Here is a 24,718-nt window from a genome sequence, read left to right as displayed (position 1 = left end):
AAAGTGATGAGCTCTTTTATATCATATTGATGTGTGTCCTTTTGAGGTGCTCTGTTTGAAATAAATGCTTAGAACATTGTATCCCAAATCTTCCAAGAAACATTATACTGGTATGGTATATGATTACTCAGTCTGGTGCAACATGCCAGTAGTAGGCTAAGTTTTAATAACTGGAGGCTCATAGGGGAAGTAAAGCAATGTTTTGCATTTTTAATCTAATTGCTCTTGGTAAATATAATTACTCAAAGTCCTTGCTGTGTCAAAACAACATTGGATTCGCAGTAGGATTTCACACATTTTCGAGCATTTTATACAAACTGCCTTTAAAACATGGAAGGTCCACTAGCTTTTTTTCAATTAAGAAAATGTAAAACTACAAAAACAGCGAGCCAACGAGTGAACTAACAAGAAATAAAATGCACAATAATAAATACATTTGAGGTTTATTTTAATCTAGTAAATTCTTATACATATAAATCAAGGACAGTTTTCAGAGAGTATTTAAAATGTATATAATAAACATAATGTATGGTAATTGGTATTGATGAAGTATCAAAGTGTACAACAAACTATATACACTATATGCAAATATCCTGCCATCTGCACGTGTGTGATTAATTTGGATGCCTTAATGTTTCAAGTCTACACTGGAACCAAACAGAGCTACCAGTTGGTCTTCATAATTGGAGATGTTCCTCTTCATAATCTCTTTACACGGACCAAGCAACCGCTCAAAAGCCTGAATGTCTATTACTGAGGGAGAACGGAACAGAAAGGGAGGAAAACAAGTGTATATTTATATGATGACAGGAAGTAGCCAATAATAGTGTTTCATTCAAGACACTCGTATTGATTTGATCATTTATTGATAATGATAGACATGGGAATAGGTTTGACTTTGGAGTGGATGTAAGGTATCTAGGGGAAGCAAATGGAGTAATAATCCCCCCAGATGGACATTACCATACAGACAAAACAGGAAGATGGTGGAGGGTGGCAACAGCACAAGGTAATACAACAGCCAGGGTTGTGGGTAAAACAGTGGCGGATCTAAGGGGTGGCAAGGGGGGGCAGCTGCCACCCCAATAAAAAATACTGCCACCCCAATCTTCCCTTTGATTTTTGGGGGGGTACATTACAGAACATTTTAATAAATAATATTAATGTTACTCTTTAATTTAAAATACAATGTTATAGCCTAATCATTTACCATAGGGAGTACTGTAACCCCCTACTTTGGGTCTTGATTCGCCTCCAGGAGGCCACCCAACAACTTCCTTCTGCCACCCCATTGCCATCCCGAATGAAAATCTCTAGATGCGCCTTTGGTGTACAAGTATCCATTCTGCATTATATTGCTGATTTATAGTGGACCAATGGGCTTGAAGCAGGTTAACACAGGTGTAGTTGATGACTGGGATGACGTGTGCTTGAACTTGGCTTCACTCATGTTAACCGGTTAATGGATATTGAACTTACCCAGGCACTTGGTTACTCCGACAGCATAGACTGATGCTGCTCGTGGCTTGTTGGTCACCAGAGCCAACTCCCCAAAGTACTGTCCCCTACGGCAACGGGCTATCTCCACCTCTGTGTCATCCTGTTGACCTGCCTTTGTCTGCAGACACAGGTGGTTGATGGTTCCAGCCACAGCAAAAGGTCACAGGCAAACACAAACATTTACCATGACAAAAAATTAACTCAAAGCCTTGCATTACGCAACCAAGCGTACGCAGGCAAAAAGTGATGAAGAAAAGGAAGACAAAAGGAGGATTTTACACACTTTGCTTTTCATCATGATCTTCACTTCCCCTGACTCCACAATGTAGAAACAGTCAGCCTTTTCCCCCTGAGAAAAAAATTGAAAATACACAAACTTAATAGAATTACAAAACCACAGATATATTGTGTATACTGCTAACAGTGAACTGGCTACCTGCATGATGAGACGCTCCTCATCTTTGAACACTCTTACACCCAGAACATCTACGATCTTCATTCTCTCAGACAGCTAAAGAAGGTTGGGTCGTGACAAAGGAACAGAAAATACGTATTTATTAAGGGTCTTCAATGTCATTAGCTCAGGAAAACTCAACAAGAAAAAACGTGTGTCTCTTGTACCAACACGTACCTCCAGAGACTTCAGAAGGGGAACACATTCGATGAAGGCATCGTACATCCTTCTCTTTTTGGCATTGTTTTTCACAATCAGTCTATGAAATGTGGCCCGATCCTGAAAAGAAAAACACACACATACATTGAAAACAACAAGCTACAGTGCTGTGCAAAAGTCTTAAGCACAATTCAAATTCATGCAAAAATGCTTTAAGAAATAATTAAATTAAAAGGCTAAAAAAAACTCAACACTGCACTTTTATACTGCCACACAAATAAATAAGACAAAATGTCCATGTAGAAAAAAAAAACAAAAACATGCTAGTAGGCTACAATACATCACATTGCCCAGCTGGTCCGGTTACTCACCAGACCCCACAGCGCCCCCTCCTGTGTGGCGATGATAGTTGCAGCTCGTGGGGTGTTATACATGAGTGCCAATTCCCCGAAACTGCCCTTGTTATCATACGTCCCCACGCGCAGCCCAACGCCATCTTTCTGGACTACGATATCATACACACCCCTTTAACAGAGAGGGCAGGAGGATCAAGGGGACGGGAGTCTTCTAGAGCCTCTGAACACACGCATTTATACAGATCCTCTCCCATGCCGCAAAATGGTTTTCTCTACACCCAACACACACACACCTCTCAATGACGTAGAAGTTGTCTCCGTCGCTTCCCTGGTCTATGATGTGCTCCTGGGATTTGACGCGTACCTCGAACATGCCGTCTAGTACCTCTGAGAATTGTTCCTGTGTGTGTCGGGAGGGAGTTTTACCCCCACACACACACACACACACACACACACACACACACACAAAAGCAAAAATGTAAAAACAAATAATAATATGTTTTTACTCATGGAGAACAGCGCTTTCTTTACCTGGTCGAGGGTTTTAAACAATAGTATGTCTCGGCATGCGTCCTGGAGACTGCAACGCTGCTCGTCGGTCTTGGGGTGCACCACGCGAGGCTCCAATTCATCGTCCTCGTCGTCGTCTGGGTTATAGGCCTCCGCACACACTGAGGGAACACAAGTGTTGTGACACGTGAAGCTATCCTCGGGCCGAATGAGAGATGGAAACTAAGAACGGAGGAAAAACCAACCCGTTGGAACCATCACACAAGATTAATACTGACCTGATACTCTGCGGTTATATTTCTGGGATGAGGGCAATACAGGCAGGGAGACTGCCAGAGAGAGCGTGAGATAACGAGTGTGAGAGTGAGACAGATGTAGTAACCCCAAAATACATATTAAAAAATGACTTACAATATTCTAATTACTTATTTTTCTCTGAAAACATGTAGGCCTATCCCGACAGAAAGATCATGTGATTTAAAAAAACTGATCTGAGTGCATCCGAGTAAATGTTAGGACAAGAATAGCATTCACTGAGAACACTATCAGCTGATCATCTATCACGCTGTGCGCGTGTGAGACATAGTAAAGATAACAAGACAAAGAACATAACAAATGGCTGAATGAAAATGAAAAGTATCACTCACACAAAACGTCCGACTCTTCGTCGTCTTCCTCATTTGATTCATCTAATGAGTTGTTTTCAAAAGACACCCCTTTTCTGATTGATTTGACCGGACACTCTTTCACTGGCTTGACATTACGGTTATCTCGTAGATGAGTAAAATGCTGTATAGCAAATTCGACCAGATCCGGAGGCCGGCGTCGCAGAACTTCCACAGTATATGCTTGCAGTAACTCCGTCAAACCAACTGGAATCTGAACACTCATCTCACAACCTTGGAAGTTTATCTGTTGAAGTTTAAATTGCAGTTTATTGTTAGCATTAATCTTAGGCTGTGCAATGTAGTCAACAATGGCATAGACCGTGGGGAGGACAATTTATTTTGACATTAGTCTTTTGATCCGGCAAACCAGGATCAATCGGGAAATCCATATTGTTGCCCGGTATAATCCTACCTCAAAAAACGTATTAGTAAGCAGGAAACCGAAGTGTAAAATTGACGGCAAACTAGAGATAACCAATTCGAATGCATGTCAGAGATAAAGGCATGGGCTCAGTGAGATCAGACACGCGGTCAAATTGCCTATACAGTAGCTAAATAAATGTAAATGTCAAAGTTGACATAATGCACACTAACGTCTTGATAACTAATGATAAAAAGCCTACCTTATGATGTTGCCTTCTCGGTGATCCGTTTTAGTCTGACATTTCTCATACATTTGATAAGTGCGCCTTTGCCCCCCGGCGAGCCCACCCATTTCCCCTACACCCGAACCCCCCCGCTCACGTCCGCTGATAGACTGGTCTATAAGCCTACCGACTCCACATTTAGACCGATAGCCTATCGGAAAGTATCGAACGAGTCTTTTCAGATCAAATCTAATTAACGGTTGTCTAACCTTTTGTGTTTTGGAGCGTGACAATTATTCGTGCTCTGTCCACTCTAAAGCTTCAAAGGTTTTGGGAGGATGTTTTTGCAACTGTAGATGAAAGAGTCAGTCACAGGTGACCATCAAAGTGTCAGCTAACGTTGATAACAATACATGTTTTAACGAACATAGACTAGTTTTCGGACTAACCGTTTCGATAGCCAGCAAGAATGTTTCACAGCAACAAAGTCTGCACTAACTTGGTTATTAGGGCTCACTTTCTGTTGCCATGGAACAGCATCTCAGTCTGTGCTGGAAGAAAAAGACACGAAAACGTTCCCTTGGACATTTCTGCATATCCATGGTAACTGTTCTCCAGGAATTATGATAATTTCTTGAAAACCACATAAGACTAGTTGAAGGTTGTATTTACAAAACAGTATTCATACTGTTGACTATCGATAGTGAACATGGGGTTGCCAGCTCCCCTAAACAATGACAATATTCCCCTTTACAACACAGCAATGTCTTTTTGCTTAAATCAGACAAAACTGGCCTTGCAAAAGAGTAGTCTTTCACAATGTTTCAAATCATTTAATTTTATTTGTATTTACATACATAAGACAAACAATGCCCTTCCCACTGAAAAATCATAATGTTATGGCTTCACAACCACTAGATTAGAGCACATCATAATTAGCTCAAGCTCAAGAACTAATGCTAATCATTTGGCTATCTGGTTCATTCATTCAGACATGAATGTGACCACATAGTGAACGTATCGATGTCCAGATCTGTTTCGACTGGAACACACATTGTAAGAAGATGCACCTACTCCCTGACATACAGATATATTCAAGTCTGTAAAGGTAAGGCACATGTTCAGTTCCTTTTCTATATAAAAAACAACATAACAAAAACACACAAAGCACAGAAGAAGGGACATTTAACCTGTGTGTGTTGGTGTCGTGCACCCCCAACCATTATCATGTCACTGTACCAGCTTGTTCCCTTGTTGGACTTTGCGTGTGTTTGTGTTTGTTTATTCTACAAGGTGTCTGTATGTGTGTATCAATGAATCACAGTCTGATATGAGACGTGCGTTTTAAAAGCATGTGGTGGACTTCGTTAGCTAGGGACCTGATCTACATCACAAGTTGGGTGCCGCCCAGTTCAGGAACTTCATGGCAAGCTCAAATCCTAGGAAGCAGGCCTGAGGAAAATAAAGAAAAATACGTCAATATGCACATTTATTTTTTAGTTTTTCATTCAACATTTATGTAACTAGGTCCAAAACGTCAATAACTGAGAGGGAAAGATGACGACACAACGTCAATATCCACAACTGACCCAGAAAATTCTGAATGATCTATCTTTTCACACTACGACACATTATCACTGTTGGGGTTTGCCTCAGCAGTACGAGTGGTAAAACACAGAGCTGGATGAAAGACGGTGAAAGCGAATCCCGTTGAAAAAAGAGAAGCGTCACAGGAAGACACGCTATCGCAGCGGGAGAGGCGAGTTCACGCGAGAGTTGTGTACAGGTCAAACGGCGGCTGGTCTTGTTGTCGAGGGTACTTACCGCGTTAGCGGGGAAAGCTCGGAGCATGACCGCGGTGAAGCCCTTGTAGAGAGAACCTACTCCCTCCTCTCTCAGCAGCTCACGAAGAACATCCCGGAATCCGTTAGGATACTTTCCCTCTGGAGCTGTGTGTGTGAGTGTGTGTGACAGGGTGAGTGTGTGTGTGTGACAGTGTGTGTGAGTGTGTGTGACAGGGTGAGTGTGTGGGACAGTGTGTGTGAGTGTGTGTGACAGGGTGAGTGTGTGTGTGTGACAGGGTGGGTGTGTGGGACAGTGTGTGTGAGTGCGTGTGACAGGGTGAGTGTGTGGGACAGTGTGTGTGAGTGTGTGTGACAGGGTGAGTGTGTGGGACAGTGTGTGTGAGTGTGTGTGACAGGGTGAGTGTGTGTGTGTGACAGTGTGTGTGTTAGTGAGAGCTCAGGTCAGACATTTCACTCACATTATATTTCTTATCGTTTATCTGAATAAAGTCTACAAGGCCGGTTACAAAGGACCAACCTGTTTGGAAGCGGGACTTAAGCACATCAGGGGGTATGGCCACGGCCCAGTTGAAGATCCCAGCCATACCTCCAGCAAACAGAATACTGGGTACACTCAGCTCATTGGGGCTACAGAGAAACAGCAGTTAGTCTGCAGATGTGTGACACATTCACTGATATATGACACACACATTCACTGATATATGACACACACATTCACTGATATATGACACACACATTCACTGATATATGACACACACATTCACTGATATATGACACACACATTCACTGATATATGACACACACATTCACTGATATATGACACACACATTCACTGATATATGACAGACACTCACTAGTCAACACATCAAACATCTGTACTGCGCTGAAAAGCAGTTTGTTTTTTGTGTATTCAATTCATACATGAGAAAACGTTTCTAAAAACATTAGATGCTGGTATAGGGTGGCCTCATTCTACGCAGCATGAGTGGGACTAGCGGTGGAAAAACACTCACCTTTTTCCCGCTGGTGTGAGAATCCGCTTTAGCCATTCGTAAGTCATGAAGTACATCCCACTGGCCGGCACATCTCAAATCAGAGCAACAAACAGCTCATTTAGAAACTACAAACTCCCACTCATTCACTTTGATTCACTGGACAGTGACCATGTTTTTCTGCTATTCAGTATCTGTTCTCTAGTACTTTTAGTTTAAGGAGACACGAGGACAACAAAGTGGAAGTCCAGACTGGCAGCTTTAACGAGGGGATTTTCCTCCATATAGGATGAATGGTTTGGACACGACAGAACACTATGATGTCATGGGAGCAGACCAGACCAGCCCTGTGCTCACAGCCAGTACCTCTCATCAGGGTCAGAGCAGTGCCTTTGTAGATCCCCTTAATGCCGCTCTCTCTGTACAGCTGCTTCACACAGTCCATGGGCCCGGCATACTTCACCTCGCCACTAGCTGCCTGGATCTATATATATATACACATACACACACACACACGTTACCACACACACGTAACCACACACATACAAGCGTGTATTCTAGCGTGTGTAACGGTCCTCTCACCTGCAGCAGACACTTGATGCGCTCTCCTGGTGCCATGATGGCAGTGGTGAACACACCTGACAGCATCCCCGCAGCAAACAGCTGGTGATACCTGGAAGGTCCCGCAGAGGATGAGGAGCTTCCTACCCCCCAACGTGTCAACGTCCTCGGACAGTTTTATTGTCAATTCTACAGCACTTTGGTACCCTTTGTGGGTGTGCTTTATAAATACATTTGGATTGATTGGTTGAAGACAAACTCACACAGGTGTGTGTACACAGTCACTTACTTCAGGATCTCATCTGGAGTGTTCTGCTGAAGCTTCTTGCCCAGACCGAAACCAAAGAAGCAGACGGCAAACATGGGAGTCACTCCGATGATTGGAGCTGCCATGCCCTTGTACAAGCCTTTCACCCCCTGTGCATGAGCACAAAATAAAAAGAAATAAGAAAATTGCAACCAACACATTCAATATTTACATTTGTCTTTCTCTCTACACCCCCACCTCTTTGGCAAGTGTCTTTTTGAAACAATCAAAGGTGCCATAATACTGGGGTATCTGTCCTGGTACAGGCTTGGGTTGTGTCTGTATACGAACCTGAGGATTAAACAGACACAAATTGAAGGAACAGGAGAATAGACCAAACAATATATAGTATTTAAACGTATTCGTCAAAACATAGGGATTTGAACGGCATTACAGTTTATACTGCGCGGGACAACCAGTGACGTGACAAGCCAAACCTGCTCAGGACTTTGGTGACGTCATGGGTCAGTGGATAACGTTATTGTTACAGCCCTGATTCGTAAATGCTTTAATCAATACATTAGCTAACTACATATCAATAAGCTTTCTGTGAGTAGGACACTATTTCCATGTCGTTATTTGAATCTGAATGGCTTGTTAGGTAAGACACGACAAGCCCGAGGGTAAACATTTTCAAAATATAGTGCAAACAGGTAATACACGAACAGCCTTTCAAGCTATCTTACTTTTATTGTGTCGAGAGGGTGTCCGGCGAAGACCAAACAGACACCACCAAACCCTCCTGCAACAAAGTTTTTTCCTGGACTGATGGTCTGCGACATGATTCCTCCTTTCCCTTAAAAATTGAAAAGAACACTCAGAAAAAGGTAAAGTAGTCGGCGGTAACAAGTGAGGACGTACAAACCTGTGTAGCCGCTGCAGTTTTCTGTCAAGCTGCAAAGACCTTTCACCCAGATCACTGCCCGGACGGAGTTTACAGTAACACCATACACGATCTTTGTCCGTCTATAATTGCTGTCCGACCAGAACACTATATATATATTTATATATATTTTGTTTTTCTTCCTATAATCGGTAGGCCTACGTAATTTCAAATACTAAAAGGCATGTCTTCAATGGAATGTATTCATCCTAAACTACAACCATGAGCCGATATGTGCTCAATGCAATGCTTGTAATTAATAGTCCTAACTGCTATTTAATCCAGAAACACAATTCACTTAATTGAGATGTTTATTGGCATTGTAAACTTTAGGAAAATACAGTTGACCCCATATCGCCTTTCCCAATCATTTCTTTTTCTATCTTTCTTTTAGAAAATATATTTTAAGTAGTTACCATGACACAGTGGTGGTGGTTTAGGGGAAAGCAGAGGCTTAAGGGGAAATGACAAACACTCTCACAAACCCATTTACAAAACATACATTAATCACATGTAGGGTTACTCATACTTAATTTACTGATCAACACTCATGAACACACATACAGCATATAAGAATAGACATTATTAAAACCAACTGTGTATGTGATTTGTTTATGTTACTCAAACAAAACACCTCCTGAAATGCCTCTTATTAAACCAAGTGTAAAGTAATAAAAATAAGATATGAAACCAAGAGACATCACTGTAACATATGCGAGGGCATGTGGTGAATAAACTAGATTAGTGTCTGAAACGGATAAGGATTGGAGAACATGGTGGTCAGTACCAGAGCCGGCCCAAGGCATGAGCGAACTAAGTGGCTGCTTAGGGCCCCCGTGGCCACCAGAGGGCCCCCAAGAGCACATGAAATTATAGCTTGATTAAATTATATACATACATATATTATATATATTGTATTGGTGTCACAGAGGGCCCCCCAAATGAATACTGCTAAAGGCCCCATAAAGGCTTGGGCAGGCACTGGTCAGTACAGAACTGGTCCGGGGTGGAAGGCCCTCGCTTGTTAAGTGAGCCTCAAGTTGACTAGTTGGGTGTTGAATTAGGGACAATAGTGGAGAATATTCTCACCAGCCAAAACACCACTATTCTCACCAGCCAAAACCCCACAATTCTCACCAGCCAAAACATCACTATTCTTACCAGCCAAAACACCACTATTCTTACCAGCCAAAACACCAACATTCTCACCAGCTAAAACACCACTACTGTCATAAAACATTTAAGAAAAACAACTACAAAACAAGTTAAGTGAGTAGGTGGAGCCATCTGAAAATCCCTTAACATGAACAACAAGTGCATTAACAATACATATATTCCCTTTCAGTCATAGTCCACACAGGTAGTCAGAGCTGGTTTAGAAGACGTATTAGAAGCAGCCATTGCACTGGTTTAGCCTTGCTTTATAATACTGTTACTCTGCAGCTAGCTGTATCCTAGCAGAAGCACAGAACAGGACTTGTCTAACACTTGTTTGTAGAGCTTTTTACGGCCATGCCTAGGCTGGCATCACCAGACCAAAGTTTGCAAACTCATAGTCTGGCATTATCAAGGGGCACAGACCCAATCCCCCTGGACACAGTGGTATAGAATTGTATAGCGGATGAAACACAACCTTGGTTGATGACCACAATGCCTCCATGGTACTTCTCTGTCCAGTCATTGTATTAAACCAGTCCTGTAGCCGGTAAAAGGTTGTGATTGGCACGGCACTTCTTACCAGAGGGAAATCTGTTTGAACGGGCCAGAGCACTCTGCCAGAGCAGATTAACCATGACAAGACAGATCGGTCTCCCAGGCTAGGCTATGCCAAGTAACAAAGCAATTAGCGCAGATAGCAAAAGTTAAGATATGCCTCAGGTTAAGAGTCAGGACCACAGATAAGTGAATACAACTTTTGTCTTAAAAAAAAAAAACCTACTGTGATGCCATGCCACCTTGCAAGGAGTAAGAGCGAGAGTTAAAGACATGAAAACACAGAAAAAGAACAGTGTAAGAACACAGTATGGTATCAGGAAACTAAGCTACTCAGAGTAGTTACTTCCCTTTTAAGGAAGCAGATTTTACCACTGGGTTCCAGGTCTAGATTAATCTTAACCCCAAACTAAAAACAACCCCCATCTTCAACAGACTTCTTGAGAGATTTAGTCTCGGACAAACCCTAATCTAGCCTAAATTATTGTAGAGCAGACACTGATGTGTTCCCACAGCTTGCTAACCAGTCAACCCAAAGCATATAGACAGCGACATCTCCACAGGATAACAGAGCAGGCTACTGTGGGGAAGCCCACAAGTGTCTTATTCAGCTTTCGTTCAGTTGGGGGAATTCCTTATAGACCTGCTGTACTATTAGTTTATCCATCTGTTTGGCCGTGGCTCCGCCCCCGTCGCCCAGGGTCTCTTCGTCTGCTTCCTCGTTCAGAATCATGCGCAGCGCCCCCTGCAGGTCACTGACGCGGTGTCGGTGCTCCAAGTAGTCAGTGGAGCGCATGATGGAGTGCATGAGGGAGAGATATTCCATCCTCAACTGGAGGGAAAAAACGAGAGAGAATTAAGAATTTACGTCTTTTTTTTCTTTTTATCAAACAGACTCATTGGTGCCGTAGCAGAGAATGTGTTTGTATCTAGGCATCCACCTTGTCTCCTGGTGACAGGTCAGAGATTTGTCGAACTGTGATGTCAATCATCACCATCATGTCAGTGCGGTAGAAGATGTCAGCAGATTCTCGGCTGGCAAAGACATCCTGGAGGAACTTCAGGACGGAGTGTGGGGCAGGGGGGGCGTGTTTGAAGACACACACAGGGTCATCTGGAGTGGGAATACAGAAGAAAATTGCTCAAACGACCTAAGAGTTTTCACATACAAGTCACGTTTTATTCAGAAAAAGTGTGAACAAATCTCAGAAAGTTTAAAAAGTCTCACCCCCTCTGTTTAGCAGCAGCAGAACTTTCTCTGTGAGGATCTTGGGGTTTTTCTTCATCACGGTCTGCATTATGACGTTGTTACTGGGCACTGAGGGAGAATCACACATTCAGGAACCTCAACCTTCTCAAAACCTAAAGCTGTTCATGAACACAACAATGTCTCCATAGCAACATCGACGCTATACGCAACAACAACCATCCAAACCCCCAAATAATAACGGCCAACTGGGTTTTGTATTTCAGAAGCTTCCCTCACCAGAGAGGTGCAGGTTGAAGGCCAGCAGGAGGTTGAGACAGAGATCTGGGAGCTGCTCAGTGGGGTCTGATGGAAGACCCTCCTCCACCACGTCCAGAATGAACTGGACAAACCCTGCATTCAAGTGCTCTGTGGACCAGTAGGAAGAGATACGCATGTGTGAGCGAGAGACAGCCAAACATAGAACACAATGGACTTGCATGTTCTGTGGACTGCATTTTATACTACTTTCTCCTCCTTACTATTTACATTTAGTAATTTAGCAGACGCTGAGCGACTTACAGTAAGTACAGGGACATTCCCCCGAGGCAAGTAGGTTGAAATGCCTTGCCCAAGGACACAACTTCATTAGAACGGCCGGGAATCGAACCGGCAACCTTCTGACTACTAACCCGACTCCCTAACCGCTCAGCCATATGACTCTGTCTCTGATTATCAGGTGGCTTTAGAAGTAAGTTCTGAAAAAAAGTATTTGTCGGGTCTCTCACCGTAGTGGTGATAGGGAACTTGTTCGCCCATGGAGAAGATCATCGTCAGCACCAAAGCAGTGTAACACATCTTCTGGTGTTCTGGGTTAGACAGAGAGAGAAGCACAGAAAATCAAAGAAGGAAGAAGAAGGAGAGAACAGGGGACGTGAATAAGAAGAAGAAGCACACAATTGTAATTATTCAGAAATAGTTTGATTTAAATCTGTCTAAAGGGGTTGAAGGGGCTCAGGGGCTGGGGACTGTCAGTAGAAAGGAAGGAGTGAGGAGTGAGGAGGTGAGAAGGAAGGAAGAGAGGTGGAGGAGCAGAGGGACCCACCCTGGGTGTCTGTCTGTAAGTCCCTGGCTAGCTCCATGGGCAGGATGGAGTTGAGCAGGGTGGAGATGAGGGCTGCGTCCAGGCTGCACATGGCTCCGAACACCTTGAGCAACAGCAGGCGAAGGGACACGCGGTGTTCCTACAAGGTGACCCAGAGCTGGGAGTCAGAGAGAGGACATTCTGGCACATTCTGTTGAGAGATGTTACTGAAGAGGTCTTCCTCAAAGTGGTTCTTACCATCTGATAGTAGGAGACCAGTGACAGTACCGGTTCAGAGTGGTTGGCCTTGCACATCCTGTTACACACCTCCGGGTCTGCGTCCGTCTGACAACAAAATTCTTCAGAAGTTTACAGTCGTTTCCACGCAAACCCTCTCCCACTCAGAAGGTGACCCGAGCGGTTCTCTCACCAGTATCTTCAGCAGCTCCTCCAGGTAGCAGGCTATGAGGGTCTGGTCCTCGTGGAGGGCCCAGCTGCGCTGCTGGGAGTCCTCGCGATGGCGAGCCAGGTCGCCGAAGATCACCTCCAGACGCTGCTCGTCGTGACACACCTGTCCCCGCGGCAATGCCGAACCCAAATCCTACAACGACAGCGGTGGCAGTTGTAACCTCTACACAGCTCGCAGCAAAAAATTATGTTTGTGGATATTTCAACCAACGATTACAAGTCTGACCTTGCTCTCCACCAGCGAGAGAAGCACTTTCTCTAAGTCGGAGGAAGCTTGAGGTAAGGCGGTCTGCAGGTGTCCCACGACAACGCCAACGGCCACTCGCGACAGCTCGTAACTAAGGCCCGTGTTCTTACGCACCAGCTCGATCAGCTCCGCCCCCGTCGTCATGGGAAAGGGCTCCGCCCTGGTGGGGCTCCCCAGGGGGCTCTCGGTGACAGGGGGAGGGGCTACGGGCCACTCTGTTTCTGATTGGTCATCCAAGCTGGGCTGTAAGGGTATTGTAGGTTGAGGCTGGGGCTGGGACTGAGGCTGAGGTGCGGGGCCTCTGTTTGAGGGAAGCGGCTGTGGCGGGGGGTTGGGGTGGGTGTCGTTGGGTTGGGGGGCAGGGGGCTTGACCCGACTTGGGACTGGGGGCGGGGTGCTGGCCACACTGGGAAGGCTGATATCAGAGGAGATCACTGAGTGGGAGGAGCTGGAGTCTAGAGAGGCGGAGCTGACGGCTGGGGACAGGCCCGAGCCTGCATCAGGAGGGGGGCCAGGAGAGGGAGGCACAGATGACGCTTCGGAGGGAATGTCTGGTGCCGCTGAGAGAGAGAGAGAGAGAGAGAGAGAAAGAGTGAGAGAAAGAGAGAGAGAGAGAGAGAGAGAGAGAGAGAGAGAGAGAGAGAGAGAGAGAAAGGATGAGGACAATCAAGGAGAATACAGTGAATGGAGTCGGGTTGCAGTTCATGGAGGGAGAGAGCATTAGAGAGAAGGAGAGAGGACCGAGAGAGAGAGAGAGAGAGAGGTAGAGACAAAGGTAGACAGAGAGAGGGTGAGAGAGAGAGAGCGAGAGAGAGAGGTAGAGACAAAGGTAGACAGAGAGAGGGTGAGAGATCAGCGAAGATGAGGAGCTAACCTGGACGTCTGGTAGCTCTCTGCTTCTCAGGGGGGGGTGGGGTGAGGGGCGCTGCCCGGCGAGGTTGAGGAGGGACCTGAATGAGAGGGAGAACCAGGAGGTGAGACACACAGAACCACGCCACGTTAAAGAACCTGACTGAGAGGGAGAACCAGGAGGAGAGTCGCACAGAACCACGCCACGTCAAACATCCTCAATAACACACAGGACAGAGTGGGTGTTGGTGACGCGTGCTCATGTCTGGGTTGACTGGTCCACTTCACCTGGTAAAAGCCATGTTCTCCTTGCATGTTCTCCAGACTCCCGGACACTGGCACGCTGGCCTGGCGTCGACTGAGCCCATTGGGGGGCTGAGGGGTGTTGGTGAGAGACAGCTCGCTGGTGGAGGAGGGCAGACCGTGCTTGGATGGAGTCGGGCTTCGTCGTGCCAGGGTCTCCTTCCTGTGGTGGATCAACTTCCTGTCCCAGAGACAGCAGGAAGTCAGACAAACCGACAGGAAGCCACGGGACAACATTCAACTCCATATGGACGGAACATTTTTAAACCAGCACATTAGACACCATTTAATGTCAGACAACGTAGAGCATATTTATATAATTGAGTTAGTTGTAATGTTATATAATATGATTATGTCTGTATCAAATGACTGACTGTAGGACATCTCTCTGTTCAAGATTGTATTTGCCCCCATTCTTTAAGGCCACATTGTGGATGCCTTCGATCGCTCTGTCGATGGACTGCAAAACATCATCCTGTTCTGGGGCCTGTGAGGGAGGGAGGGAGGGAGGGAGGGGGAGAGGGAGAGGGAGAGAGGGAGAGAGAGAGAGAGTGTGAAATATTTATTCATCACAGCATTAACGATGAGCCTCTGGACAAAAAATCAAATTTGTGTGGCTGGAGGGAGAAAGGGACTTCAGGCGGAAAAAAATGGGACAGTTATCTAACTGTGATCAAAGCCTCCTAAGAATGCACCAAACACTCAGTACAGCATCACATTCGCTCACATCAAACCGTTAAAGTAAACACACTGGCTGTGAAACGGGAATGCAGCTTAGAAGGCTAAAGATGCTCGTTAACAGTCTGCTGCGGTACTAACCGACATTTGACTGGCACTATACAATCTGAATGAGAGCACTGTAGACCCAGCAGTTACGGCTGTCACTGGTGTCCCCATGGGCAACTGGCGTCTTTCTCTTTGGGCTGCTCCCCGTACTGGTCTACAGGGACCCGTGTCATGAGGTCTGAGCTCCAACTGCGCGTGACACAGATGCGGCGCAGCTTTTTGGGGGCATTTTTCATTTATTTAGTTCTTGTCACAACGAGCCCTGCGGCACACAGCAGATGGCATTGCAAACTTGGCAAGTGTCTCGATTCAACCCTGTCCTCACCAAATGTCAGTTTATTTCTTCACGGTGCCTCAGCAAAGTCTAGCTATGCTGAGGCTGATGAAACCAATGGGGTTGATCTGCCCTTGCACAAACTGAGCAAAGCCACGAAACTATTGCCCATTCAAGTACAAAATATTATAGAATCCATGCAGCCACCTTGCTCGCTCGTTCTTTAGTTTGTGAGTCGATAATGGAGGTTACAAGGCTAATACCGCACTAGCATGCCAAAATGCCTCTGTCAGAGAAAAGAAATCCACGTCAACGCTGACTTCGAAAATGAACTATTGAAATTGGACCTCCTACCTGAATCTTTTCGACATAAGATGCGGGGATGTATCCCGTCTCACCGGAGGTGCAGCGAGATCCAAGCCACCAGTGTTTGTTGCTTCGCTCCAGAATCAGAAAGCTCTCCCCGGCCGCAAACTGAAGCGAGTTGGGCTCCGCGGATCGAAAGGCGTACAGAGACCGATACATACTTTGGATTTGAATCCCTCCGTAAATATCTTTAAAAGCCAAATAATGCACGCAAAAGGTAACACGGTTACCTCATAGGCCGATTTACCCAGGGGACGGCAACTTAAAATGGATATTTACAACTTGAGTAAATAAATCCTGCGTCCTCTGTATTGCTTACTACATGACAATCCAACTTGCACTCTTTCACAGTAAACACAGCAGGGGGCGCGCACGCAAAACAACATATGGCACGCCCATTTAGAGGAGACGCCCCCTGTCATTCAGACCGTTTAATCAATTGTAGAGTAGGCCTACGAACAATTTACATAAAGACATATCTAGTTTACATAATTATGATTCTACGTAGAGCCCTGGCAGGGGAAGCACGTGGTTTTTCTGTCTTGGACTGTGTTTTATTTGCCACCAAGTCAAACAGCAGCTAAAGATCACCAATTCGCTGATCGGGAATTCCTGTTCTGACTACCGGAAACCCGACTTGTGTCTTGTGCTACACTTAATTCTGTCCTACTTGGTGCTCTTGTGGCGATGATGGCTACTCCGATGTGTGCAAGGTTGTTCATCCAGAGATCTGTACAAGGTCTTCGGCTTAACTCTCGCGCATTCCCTGCTTACTCAAGGTATCGATGCTGTGTTTGTCTTACTGTTTTGTACCATTTACCACCAATTTTCTGGATAAATTACTAGCTGCTGTAATAAAGAATTTGACATCCTTGTCCCCTAACTACATTGTCTAACTGCTAATCATGCATTGTCATCGAGGCTTATTCGTTCAGAATTAAATCAGTTTAAGTAACATGTGTTAAGTTCATATAGCGTTCCTATTGCGTTTGCCTGATAAACAAAGGCAGGTAAGGTTGACTATCTACGCGTAGCAGGAACGAACACTCAACGTCCAGAAAGCACCGTCAGAAGGGGTAAACGTACTTCACCATTAAGTTATGAATTATATTAAGCTACGATAACTTTGGATGTTCCCAATCCTCCCACAGTCCCTTTCTCGCCCGAGCCCACAGACTTGGACCGAGTGACGATGAACTGTACCAACGGACGACAGTGTCAGTCATGCAGAGGGAGCCGGGCAGTGGAGCTATGATCCACAGTTACAGTCCTAGAGGTTTTAACATCGACGGCAACCGTGTGTTTGGGCCGTGCGCTGTGCTGCCGCCAGCTATCCTGCAGTGGAACGTAAGAAACGAGTTCTTTAATCGGCATAGTTTCAAAAAACATTTTTGATCATGTGCACTGTATCACACAAGGTCATTCTGGACAACGAAATTCTTGTGACATCAAGCAACAGCTACGTAGTGGCGTAAAAGAAGAATGTTAGATTAAAACACTGGCAACAAAAAAGGGTCAACAAGCCCGCGACAATAAGCTTTGACCACCTTGTGGCCCCCCAAAATGTAGAGTCTGAATAATTATAAACATGGTGTTTTGCCTGCACCTGTGGGAGTTTATGAGAGTTTTGTTAAACATGCCAAACATCCAGTGTCCTCAGGAAGCTGAGAGAGGTTGTCGTCCAGGCAACATGTTGTCTTGACTTGTAAGACCTTGTCAAGACCATGACTTCGTCTCTGTAGACATTGTCGTTGTTGTTGGAGATCCAGGCCAGAATGGTGTTGTTTGTGGACTTGAGGACGTTGGATGTTGGACGAGGGCAAACAGTCACGTGTGACCATGGGGGGAGTTGTTACCTCCAGTGATTGTCCTCTGTCTTTCTCCCTCTGCAGGTTGGCAGCCACAAGGACATCACTGTGGAGAGCGTGGCTCTTTTTCACATGCTAGAGCCTCGGATCGGTGAGACACCTTGTCTCCAGCAGACAACGTTTATTCATCATTTATGATATATTAAGATACTTTGAATCTTTGTAAGATACTTTCGTACTTGGGTGTAGTACGATGGCAATGTTTCAGTAACTTTTCATTCCTCCCAACCTAGAGATGCTGTTCTATTGTATTCTTTTCTTGTTGAATTTGCTATATTTCTGTTTTGCACACAGAGGTCCTTGTTCTGGGCACAGGGGGACGAACCGAGAGGGTGGATCCCAAAGTTCTCGCCTTAATGAAGGCTAAAGGCATTGCTGTGGAGGTGCAAGACACGGTAGGTCGACACCCTCACCACGTGGGAACCAACACACACAGCTGTGCAGCATTCGCTACAATAATATTGTATATGATCTATTGGGAGTCATAATAAGATCTATTGGGAGTCAGATGGCTGAGCGGTGAGGGAGTCGGGCTAGTAATCAGAAAGTTGCCGGATCTATTCCCCGCCGTGCCAAATTATGTTGTGTCCTTGGGCAAGGCACTTCACCCTACTTGCCTCGGGGGCAATGTCCCTGTACTTACTGTAAGTCGCTCTGGATAAGAGCGTCTGCTAAATGACTAAATGTAAATGATCTCATAGTGTTCCTTCTCTCTCTCCTCTGTTCTTCAGGCAAATGCGTGTGCAACCTTCAACTTCCTGACTAGTGAGCGCAGAGTGACTGCTGCAGGTTTGATTCCAATCCCTGTCAGCACTGAACTGGAATAACAACATCGGGAAGTGACCTCAAGTTTTGTGCAGTGGATCCGATGGATCTAACAGTCTTGTTTTTGCCAGATCAGACACAGGTCAAGCCTTGTTCTGGTCAAATTGATTGACTCCAATGGATGGTCGTGTGTGTGTGTGAAGGAGGGAGAGAGAGGGAGAGAGACAAACATGAGGGGAGGGGGTGTAGGGTGGAGTAAAAATGTATCAGAGAAAATCGAAAGGGAAGGTTTAAGCCAGGGCTGTCAAACTCTTTAGGGATCTACCCTGCTCTAGGATATCACTCCCACCCCAGTTGTAACGAACATGATCGAGCTTATCAACCAGCGAAGTGTAAGAAAGCTGTATGTGGGATTAGGGTTAGGAATTAAATCCTACAGGGTGGTAGCTCTTGAGGAATTGGATCTGATTAAAGCATTTAATAGTCCATATTTAAATGTGACTCGTTGCAAATGTAGAATACATGAATACATTCGATACATAGTATTTATTTAATGTATGTTGATGCCACCAAAGCAATAAACAATGTGACGTTGTACATGTTCCTATGTTGAGTAGAATATGGTCATAATCAGTGGTTAATCATAAGTCTTTTACCTACATCAGCTAATTATGGATCGCAGCACTAACATGAACCAACTGAGAGGGAGAAGTAACGAGGAGAATATTTAAATAATTATTTCCTTAAATAATTGTTTGTAGTGTTATAGATGGATGCCTCCCAAGGGATTTGGGATTGCACTTCAGAAAGCTTCTTTCATTTCTGTCTGTTTGTGCCTGTCTGTCTGTCTGTGCCTGTCTGTCTGTCTGTGCCTGTCTGTCTGTCTGTTCCTGTCTGTCTGTGTGCCTGTCTGTCCCCTCCCAGGACCTTGTACCCCTCTGTCTGCCCAAGAATGCTGTCGTACACAGTATTCAACATCTTTCAAACGTCTTTGGCCTTCTCAGAGATAAGCTGCTGGATAAGGGTATCCACTAATCCCATGTCTGATTCATCCATAATCATCTTGTCCTCGGCCCCAGACTGCAGGCACACTGGGACATACAACCCCACACAAGTCATACAAATTGAGACATTTATTGGGAAATAAATACAGATAGAGATTACTCCAGTTGCGATGACGACAAATGCGACAATAATGTGGTCAACAGTTGCAAAGTAGAGCATGCTGGGAAATTTAAGAGCTGCTTCCAAGCAAATCAAGTCAGTAAACCTTTGCAGATCTAATAGAATTTAACAGTCAAAACAACTTCTCTCCAAGAAGACTCCCCATACACATTAGCCTCAGATTCCTTATATTACATACACGGTGAAGGAAACACCTCCGTTTTGTGAGTGCAGATATTTCTTGCTGTGATTCTGTGCAGTGCTTCTTCTGACCTAGTTGCAATAGAACTGTCTCAGTCACTGGCAATACAACCAAGTTGTATCAAAGCCATCTGTGAGCCCAGATAAAATGCACCTCAATTATTTCCCAAAACAATCATGTAATTAATCTTTGTTGTTGGCCAAGGTTTTCTTTTCCCCCACATTCACATAATAAAAATGCCACCACCGTCTGTTAGGGTTTAAAAGATGAAAGCTAACCTGGAACTATGTGTACCTGGTAGCCTATTAGTCATTTGCTGATGTGATCCAGGCCATCTACAGTCAACCTATATTGGTTTTAGATTCATTTGCAAAATCACATATCATGTAAACGTCCAACAGTGCAGTCTATGACATGACTGACAGCTGTGTAGATGGCCTGGAACACAGCCACAGTTTTGGAAACAGGATGTAAAGGGCTGGTCACTATATCAGGGCATCACTCAGTCATCATCACTCTCATCGAGCTGTTCTCTGCGTAGGTCACCGAAGCTGAACTCTGACCCTGTTAGACGGCGATATATATCCTTGATGTCCTCACATTCTGTTTCAAAGTGTGACGTGGCATCATAGGAGCGAGACACAAAGATCTGAAGGAAAGAGAGAGGTTGTAGTGCAGCAGCTTCACAGACTACACAACCCATAATCCCTTGCACATCTTGAATGAAACAACAAACTTGAACAGACTTACCTGGCTCTTCCTGCCATCTTCATTGGGGATAAGCAGGTTGCCGATGGAGACAAACCTGTGGGCCAAATGTAACGTTAGCTGTCTTACGAGCTACAAACCATCCTTTATCATATCCGTTCGCTGCTACTGCCAGTAATCAGCTAATATTCCAAATGTTTATCATTATGCCGATGATACACAAATTGTTCTGTGGTGTTGAAGAAAGGTGGTTGTTATTAATGCCTTTCAGCAGTTTAAGTATCATAGTAAGGTAGATCTGTTGAGCTAGAACATGTTCTAGAAACAACCATCTGCATGATGTGCTACAACCAGGAGTGGAACCTACTTCTGCATGATGTGCTACAACCAGGAGTGGAACCTACTTCTGCATGATGATCTAGAACCAGGAGTGGAACCTACTTCTGCATGATGATCTAGCACCAGGAGTGGAACCTACTTCTGCATGATGATCTAGCACCAGGAGTGGAACCTACTTCTGCATGATGATCTAGCACCAGGAGTGGAACCTACTTCTGCATGATGATCTAGAACCAGGAGTGGAACCTACTTCTGCATGATGATCTAGAACCAGGAGTGGAACCTACTTCTGCATGATGTGCTACAACCAGGAGTGGAACCTACTTCTGCATGATGGGCTCCAGCAGTTCCAGAGCCGGCTGCACCTCCTTCTCTGGGTTGTTGGTCTCTACGGTGGTGCTCACCACGGCGATGTATGTCCCATCTGCTGCCACATTATGAGAATAGGACACCATGCACACGTAGACGTCTGCAAGATAGGGGTCAAATCACCTCAATTTGTTTGGACAAGCTTGTCATAACACCTGTCACCATGTATCCACTGTTACTAAATAAATGCACCTGATTTCCTGTTGAGTTGTGTTTGAGGGATGATGATTTGACAGGAGCTGGCATCATGGGTGTTTTTGATTGGATGATTCAGGAGACACATGACCCGTATGACGCGGCCCACTTTCTTTACCCGGTTGGGTACATAGCTGGGGTCACAAATTAACTGTTTACAGCGGAACAGCTAGAACAAGAAAACCAGGAGGGAAAGAGAAAGGGAGAGAGAGAGAGAGATAGAGAGAGAGAGAGAGAGAGAGAGAGAGAGAGAGAGAAAGGGAGAGAGAGAGAGAGAGAGAGAGAGAGATAAGACAGAGAGAGAGAGAGAGAGAGAGAGAGAGAGAGAGAGAGAGAGAGAGAGAGAGAGAGAGAGAGAGGGAGAGAGAGAGAGAGATAAGACAGAGAGAGAGAGAGAGAGAGATAAAGAGAGAGAGAGAGAGAGAGAGAGAGAGAGAGAGAGAGAGAGAGAGAGAAGACAAAAAGTAGACAGAGAGATAAAATAGTCTTAGTTTATTCACACACAAGCCTGTTCTCTCCTGCATTTCAGTTTATTCAGTCATTCTGTTCTTCTCACCTCTCCCTCAGATTTCACTCCAACCACTTTCCCGCCTTCCAGCACAATCTGCTCCACCTCTCTGTTCATAATGTACGTTTCTCCGTACTCTGCTCTCAGCCTGGCACACAGGGAAGAGGGGAGTGTGTGTCAGTGTGTGTCAGTGTGTGTGTCAGTGTGTGTCAGTGTGTGTCAGTGTGTGTCAGTGTGTGTCAGTGTGTGTGTCAGTCAGCCTGGCACACAGGGAAGAGGGGAGTGTGTGTCAGTGTGTGTCAGTGTGTGTGTCAGTGTGTGTCAGTGTGTGTCAGTGTGTGTCAGTGTGTGTGTCAGTGTGTGTCAGTGTGTGTCAGTGTGTGTCAGTGTGTGTGTCAGTGTGTGTGTCAGTGTGTGTGTCAGTGTGTGTGTCAGTGTGTGTGTCAGTGTGTGTGTCAGTCAGCCTGGCACACAGGGGAGGGGGAGCACCATGAGCAGTGTGTGTGGTTGTCTGGGGGGCTGTGGACAGAGCACGGTGTGCGTGTCACAGTATCACCTGGCGAAGCCTTGCGGCAGTTCCCCAAGGCCGTATATGGGATAGAGGAAGGGGCTGTTGTTGTGTCGGGCCAGACACTCAGAGTACAGCTTGATCCTTCTGATGGTCTCAACACACGGACGGTCCAGGTAGCTGTGGGAAAAATAGATGACATTGCTGAAGGGTGCTTGTGTATTCCTGTGGGTATTTACATGTGTGTGTTTGAGGTGTTGATATGTGTGTGAGAAAGTGTATGAGTGCATGAATTAATGTGTGTGTGTGTGTGTGTCTGTGTATGTTTGGATGCGTGTTTGAGAATATAGAGTGCAAGAGTTCATACGTGTAAGTATGTGCTTATCTGCATGCGTGTGACCTGCACTCACTCCTCGGTGCGGTGGAGAGCCAGAGTATGGCCGGTGAACTCCATGACGTCGGCCCCGAGGTCAAAGCGTTTGAACAGGTCTCTCATGCTGGTGCTGGTGGGGTCCATGTCCTGGTGGGTGCGGGGGTCGCCCTCCTCGAAGTTCAGGATGAAGAGAAGCAGCTTTCGGAAGCGTCGCTTGTCAAACATGCCCATGAGGTCTGAAACACCAGAGTACACACAGTCAGCATCAGTCATGGTGTAGCCATGGTGTTTGCTGCACGGTGTAGATGAACAAATGCAACATGGCTTCCTCAGTGGAGAGCGAGTCACCTGAATTAGCAGCCTCGGCCTCGGTGGAAGGGACTTTGTAGACTTTTCCTGCTTTGTACACGTAACTTCCCTCCACCACCTTGAAGTCGAGATATCGAGTCACTTCTGTGAACACCAACATTTTCACCAGCTCGCCTGAAAAAAGGATCACAATCTTACCCTACATCACTTCTTTTAAGTTTACTTTTTAAAAGAATAATGACCATTACAAATGGTATATGTGGAGCTCACAGTACACTGAATAGACTGTATTCACCGTTGGCAAGAAAAACCTTGGGAATTAGATCAACATTCCAGTCTCTTCCACATCCTATTGATTTCACTGGACCAGGAACCTGGAATCTCTTATAGAGCTGCAAATACAGATACAGTGAATACTGTACAACATCGCAGTGTGTGTGTGGTTGTGTGTGTGCATGTGCACATATGCATGCTTGTAACACACAGTGTGTGTGTGTGAGTGAATGTTTCTCTTGTACATTGTGTGTGTGTGTGTGTGTGTGTCAAACCTCTTCTAAGGAGGTAATTGAGGCGCTTTCTCCACCATAGTAAGGGTTCCTGTCAATGTGAAGAACCCTCTTTCCACTCACAGTCATCAAGCCAGAGATGATGCATTCCTGAGAAAGACGGAACAAGAACCGCAGAGAAGGAAAAGAGAAGAGTGAAAGAGAGAGAAGTGAAGTAGGTATTTCTGTATAATAAGAAGACAAAAATAAAGCACAAAAAATAAGTTGTCTACCACGTGCAAGGAAAATGGCTGATGATCAACAACAACGCTGATCTCTCTCACAGGAGTCTGATCGTGTGTGTGTGTGTGTGTGTGTGTAGTTTGTAGGATTGCTGAGTTTAAATCAAATAAAAACCATGAAATTCAAGTACAGCTACGATGTTTATGACATCTCCGAATCACTATTCCTATCCTCAATCACTTATACTGAAACACAAAGATGTAATTAATTTAGCAGATATTAAAATGATACACTATTTGAATCAATGACCCATCACAGTATATTTTATTTGATGTAATCAAAATCTTTTTAAGAATAAATGAAGATGAATTGAAACACTGATCCTATCATTGGAGGTGAAATTGTAAATCATCTGCTGGAATGAACTGCAATATGACTCGTAATCCTGCACGCTAACATGCAATACAATAAAAGCAGGTGTGAGTTAGTCTTACCTTCAGTCCTGTGCCCAGAACTATGATATCAAACTCCTGCATGTTGACAGAGAGGTGCGAGCCTGAGTCCTTCTCTTCAGCTGCTCCTTGGTATAGGATCCTTACATACTCTGCAGCTGTGACTCACTGT

General features: G+C 45.1%; 5 protein-coding genes and 1 non-coding gene across 6 annotated transcripts in view; 2 read left to right on the top strand and 4 right to left on the bottom strand.

Annotated features, from left to right (window-relative positions):
* Nucleotides 1-53: 53 nt before the first annotated feature.
* On the bottom strand, nucleotides 54-4,353 carry prkar2ab (protein kinase, cAMP-dependent, regulatory, type II, alpha, B). The gene is made up of 11 exons (XM_084706432.1): nucleotides 4,271-4,353; nucleotides 3,627-3,891; nucleotides 3,258-3,308; nucleotides 3,001-3,140; nucleotides 2,763-2,869; nucleotides 2,485-2,638; nucleotides 2,132-2,233; nucleotides 1,937-2,011; nucleotides 1,784-1,849; nucleotides 1,480-1,618; nucleotides 54-753 (listed from the first exon to the last, which is right to left on the bottom strand). Exons 2-11 carry the CDS (start codon nucleotides 3,868-3,870, stop codon nucleotides 629-631), a joined length of 1,203 nt encoding a protein of 400 aa, XP_084562558.1. The 5' UTR covers nucleotides 3,871-3,891; nucleotides 4,271-4,353; the 3' UTR covers nucleotides 54-628.
* LOC146272272 (small nucleolar RNA SNORD36) lies at nucleotides 1,790-1,858 on the top strand. Its single transcript, XR_014766755.1, has one exon. It is a non-coding gene; the product is annotated as a small nucleolar RNA SNORD36 (small nucleolar RNA).
* Nucleotides 4,354-5,056: 703 nt separating the features above from the next.
* Nucleotides 5,057-8,844, bottom strand: slc25a20 (solute carrier family 25 member 20). The gene is made up of 10 exons (XM_084706433.1): nucleotides 8,765-8,844; nucleotides 8,586-8,695; nucleotides 8,098-8,190; nucleotides 7,882-8,009; nucleotides 7,614-7,704; nucleotides 7,398-7,515; nucleotides 7,053-7,125; nucleotides 6,557-6,666; nucleotides 6,059-6,183; nucleotides 5,057-5,686 (listed from the first exon to the last, which is right to left on the bottom strand). Exons 2-10 carry the CDS (start codon nucleotides 8,679-8,681, stop codon nucleotides 5,624-5,626), a joined length of 897 nt encoding a protein of 298 aa, XP_084562559.1. The 5' UTR covers nucleotides 8,682-8,695; nucleotides 8,765-8,844; the 3' UTR covers nucleotides 5,057-5,623.
* A 231-nt stretch (nucleotides 8,845-9,075) lies between these two features.
* On the bottom strand, nucleotides 9,076-16,401 carry nckipsd (NCK interacting protein with SH3 domain). Its single transcript, XM_084706392.1, has 13 exons — nucleotides 16,047-16,401; nucleotides 15,007-15,119; nucleotides 14,618-14,813; nucleotides 14,355-14,430; nucleotides 13,460-14,040; nucleotides 13,196-13,366; nucleotides 13,024-13,110; nucleotides 12,787-12,925; nucleotides 12,470-12,550; nucleotides 11,982-12,110; nucleotides 11,724-11,813; nucleotides 11,437-11,609; nucleotides 9,076-11,327 (listed from the first exon to the last, which is right to left on the bottom strand). Exons 1-13 carry the CDS (start codon nucleotides 16,215-16,217, stop codon nucleotides 11,103-11,105), a joined length of 2,232 nt encoding a protein of 743 aa, XP_084562518.1. The 5' UTR covers nucleotides 16,218-16,401; the 3' UTR covers nucleotides 9,076-11,102.
* Nucleotides 16,402-16,680: 279 nt separating this feature from the next.
* On the top strand, nucleotides 16,681-19,286 carry ndufaf3 (NADH:ubiquinone oxidoreductase complex assembly factor). The gene is made up of 5 exons (XM_084705211.1): nucleotides 16,681-16,837; nucleotides 17,210-17,405; nucleotides 17,951-18,017; nucleotides 18,221-18,321; nucleotides 18,658-19,286. The coding sequence occupies exons 1-5, from the start codon at nucleotides 16,746-16,748 to the stop codon at nucleotides 18,751-18,753; spliced, it is 552 nt and encodes a 183-aa protein (XP_084561337.1). The 5' UTR covers nucleotides 16,681-16,745; the 3' UTR covers nucleotides 18,754-19,286.
* A 523-nt stretch (nucleotides 19,287-19,809) lies between these two features.
* LOC146272267 (rab GDP dissociation inhibitor beta) overlaps nucleotides 19,810-24,718 on the bottom strand; it is a 5,602-nt gene continuing 693 nt past the window's right edge. The window contains exons 1-11 of the mRNA XM_084704850.1: nucleotides 24,589-24,718; nucleotides 23,915-24,022; nucleotides 23,662-23,758; nucleotides 23,406-23,540; nucleotides 23,095-23,293; nucleotides 22,733-22,864; nucleotides 22,225-22,324; nucleotides 21,666-21,837; nucleotides 21,429-21,573; nucleotides 20,808-20,862; nucleotides 19,810-20,706 (exon numbers count right to left, since the gene is read on the bottom strand). The exon at nucleotides 24,589-24,718 is cut by the window's right edge and continues 693 nt beyond it. Coding sequence (XP_084560976.1) covers nucleotides 20,560-20,706; nucleotides 20,808-20,862; nucleotides 21,429-21,573; nucleotides 21,666-21,837; nucleotides 22,225-22,324; nucleotides 22,733-22,864; nucleotides 23,095-23,293; nucleotides 23,406-23,540; nucleotides 23,662-23,758; nucleotides 23,915-24,022; nucleotides 24,589-24,630 — 1,332 coding nt within the window. The 5' untranslated portion in view covers nucleotides 24,631-24,718 and the 3' untranslated portion in view covers nucleotides 19,810-20,559. The remainder of the gene's footprint in view (nucleotides 20,707-20,807; nucleotides 20,863-21,428; nucleotides 21,574-21,665; nucleotides 21,838-22,224; nucleotides 22,325-22,732; nucleotides 22,865-23,094; nucleotides 23,294-23,405; nucleotides 23,541-23,661; nucleotides 23,759-23,914; nucleotides 24,023-24,588) is intronic.

Source organism: Hypomesus nipponensis, chromosome 9 (genome assembly GCF_054491055.1).
Source record: "Hypomesus nipponensis isolate SF chromosome 9, ASM5449105v1, whole genome shotgun sequence".
Taxonomy (NCBI): Eukaryota; Metazoa; Chordata; class Actinopteri; order Osmeriformes; family Osmeridae; genus Hypomesus; species Hypomesus nipponensis.
Note: the sequence above shows the minus strand (reverse complement) of the source record. Positions and strands in the feature narration are given on the sequence as shown.